Source organism: Arachis duranensis, chromosome 3 (genome assembly GCF_000817695.3).
Source record: "Arachis duranensis cultivar V14167 chromosome 3, aradu.V14167.gnm2.J7QH, whole genome shotgun sequence".
Classification (NCBI taxonomy): domain Eukaryota; kingdom Viridiplantae; phylum Streptophyta; class Magnoliopsida; order Fabales; family Fabaceae; genus Arachis; species Arachis duranensis.
Window position 1 is genome coordinate 13,020,705 of NC_029774.3, and position 2,235 is coordinate 13,022,939.

The 2,235-nt window shown below is 29.1% G+C and overlaps 1 protein-coding gene across 1 annotated transcript; it reads right to left on the reverse strand.

Moving 5' to 3' along the window:
- Positions 1 to 310: 310 nt before the first annotated feature.
- On the reverse strand, positions 311 to 1,079 carry LOC107477785 (uncharacterized). Its single transcript, XM_016097855.3, has one exon. It carries the CDS (start codon positions 784 to 786, stop codon positions 385 to 387), a length of 402 nt encoding a protein of 133 aa, XP_015953341.1. The 5' UTR covers positions 787 to 1,079; the 3' UTR covers positions 311 to 384.
- Positions 1,080 to 2,235: the final 1,156 nt, after the last annotated feature.

Consider the following 2,235-nt stretch of genomic DNA (forward strand, 5'->3'; position numbering starts at 1 on the left):
GATAGTAGTAAATCCAAACTTTTCATATCACTACAATCATGCCCAAACCATCATTTTTATCATCAATAATTTCTTCAACAAACAATTTCTTTCACCCTACTAAAAAACTTTTAAATTTAATTTGGATGCATTAATTTAAAAAAAATTAAAGAGTGAGTTTAAAATTAATTATTTTTATTAATATAAAATTTTTTAACAAAATATAAAAATTAAATTTAATTTTAATACATTGATAATATAAAATATTTTTTTGAGATAGTATTATGTATATAAGAAAAAAGGTAGGATAAAAGAAAGAATTACTCAAATTTTCGTACACATTTTCCATCCATCACCGTTGCACCATTTCCCATATTCTCCAATTGATTCGGTTCGGAAAATTAATCATGGTTGGCGCTGGGACTCGCTCCTCCAAAACCCAGTTTCTGCGAACCGGGCCCACATCTCCTTCTCCATAGGCCACACTTCTTTTTCCTCAACCGGCCTGGGTTCGACCGAAACCGGTAGCGAGTCAAACGACGAGGCGAGGCCGCTAGACCGCTGGTGCCGCAGCAAAACGACGTCGTTTTTGGAATCTCTCAGCATACGGTGTCGTTTCTTCTTGTGCAGTGCTTTGCGCACCAACCCCGCTGGAACCCTGTAAATGGCGAGAACTGCGAGGTTTATCACGGCGCAAGGGCAGCAGCACACAACGGCGGCGCACTCCGCCGCGCTTCCGCCGGCAACTTCACACGCGCGCCGCCGCCGCGACGGCGGGTTACTGACGACGATGACCTGGCGAGACATTTTAAAGATTTGAAGATTTTGAGAGAGAAGAAGAGAAAGAAAGAAAGAGATTGTGTCTCTTTCTTTCTCTCTCTATGATCACAATTCACGGAAAGAAGCGAGTGTGATTGTGAGGAATCATGAATATTCTGAAAAATGAGAGAGATTTTAGGATTCTTGGGTTTGAAGTTTGAATGATTATAAATTGGGGATGAAAGGGGATAAGTGAGCGGTTATGGATGGCGCTCCAGATGAGAAAGAATGAAACGAGAAATGAGAGGTGCACGCGGTTTTTTCTAAGTCTCTATGACTCACATAGCTTGAAATTCGTTATAAATGGATATTTTATATTTAACTGTATATATATTAATTTGGATTAATCAAAATCTGTGAGATTTGAAGTTTGAACCTTCTAGAACTATCCAAACTGCTATTTACAGCAGATAACATTATTATTCATATAGGTTTTTAATTTTTTGTTTTAATAATATACGATAAATATGTTAAAATTATAATTTTCATATATTTTTATAAACACTCTTGTAATTTATAATTTGAACATATATTTTTTAGAATATATTAATTTTCTTTTGGCCAAGAGAAATAGTTGCTCAACTTTCTATCTCTTATTTGATCAATGACTTAAAATTTAAGTTTTCGATTAAGTGCTTGTTCAAAATTTTTTTAATAAAAAATAAAAATTATTTTTATTTTATTTTATTCAAATATAATTAATAAATAAATAAAATTTTAAATAAAATTATTTAAAAATCGATTTTTTTTATAATAACATCCAAACAAACTCTAAATCTCTAAATTACCCTCATCAAGCTTGGTTTGCCTTTAATGTCCATTAACTTATGCTTACTCGTAAAATCTTTACCATATTACTTAATTATGAATTTGGGTGTTACAAGCTTAATATTTAAGAAAGTTAACAATTGGAACGTAGTAAGAATTAGAATAATTTACGTAGATAAATTAAATAAAAAATTGTAAAATATTTTAAATTAAATTTAGTTATATATTTGTTTTGTTTGACTTTATATAAATATAATCAAATAAATTTAATTTACATTTTTTTTAGTGTAAATTGAATAAATTTGAGTCGATTTATTACTGTATAGTATATACATAATAAATTGAATCAACTTGATTCATTTAATACTAATATAGATTATTGACATTTTTTATTTTTAAGTTAATCGTTATTAATTTTAAAACATAAATGTTAATAATAAAACACTCCATTTAGATTTAAAAAAACAAATAGAAATTCAAATTTTGTGTTTTAGTTCAAATTCTATTAAATTTATATTTTGACAAATTTATAAATTCAAAATGAAACAATAAACGATTTATAAAAAAATCATTAAAAAATATCCTGACTCATCATTAGCATCTGAAAAATCGTTAATAAGATTTTTTGTGTTGAAAAAGTTAATATAAAGTATTGTCTTCCAAAGTGAT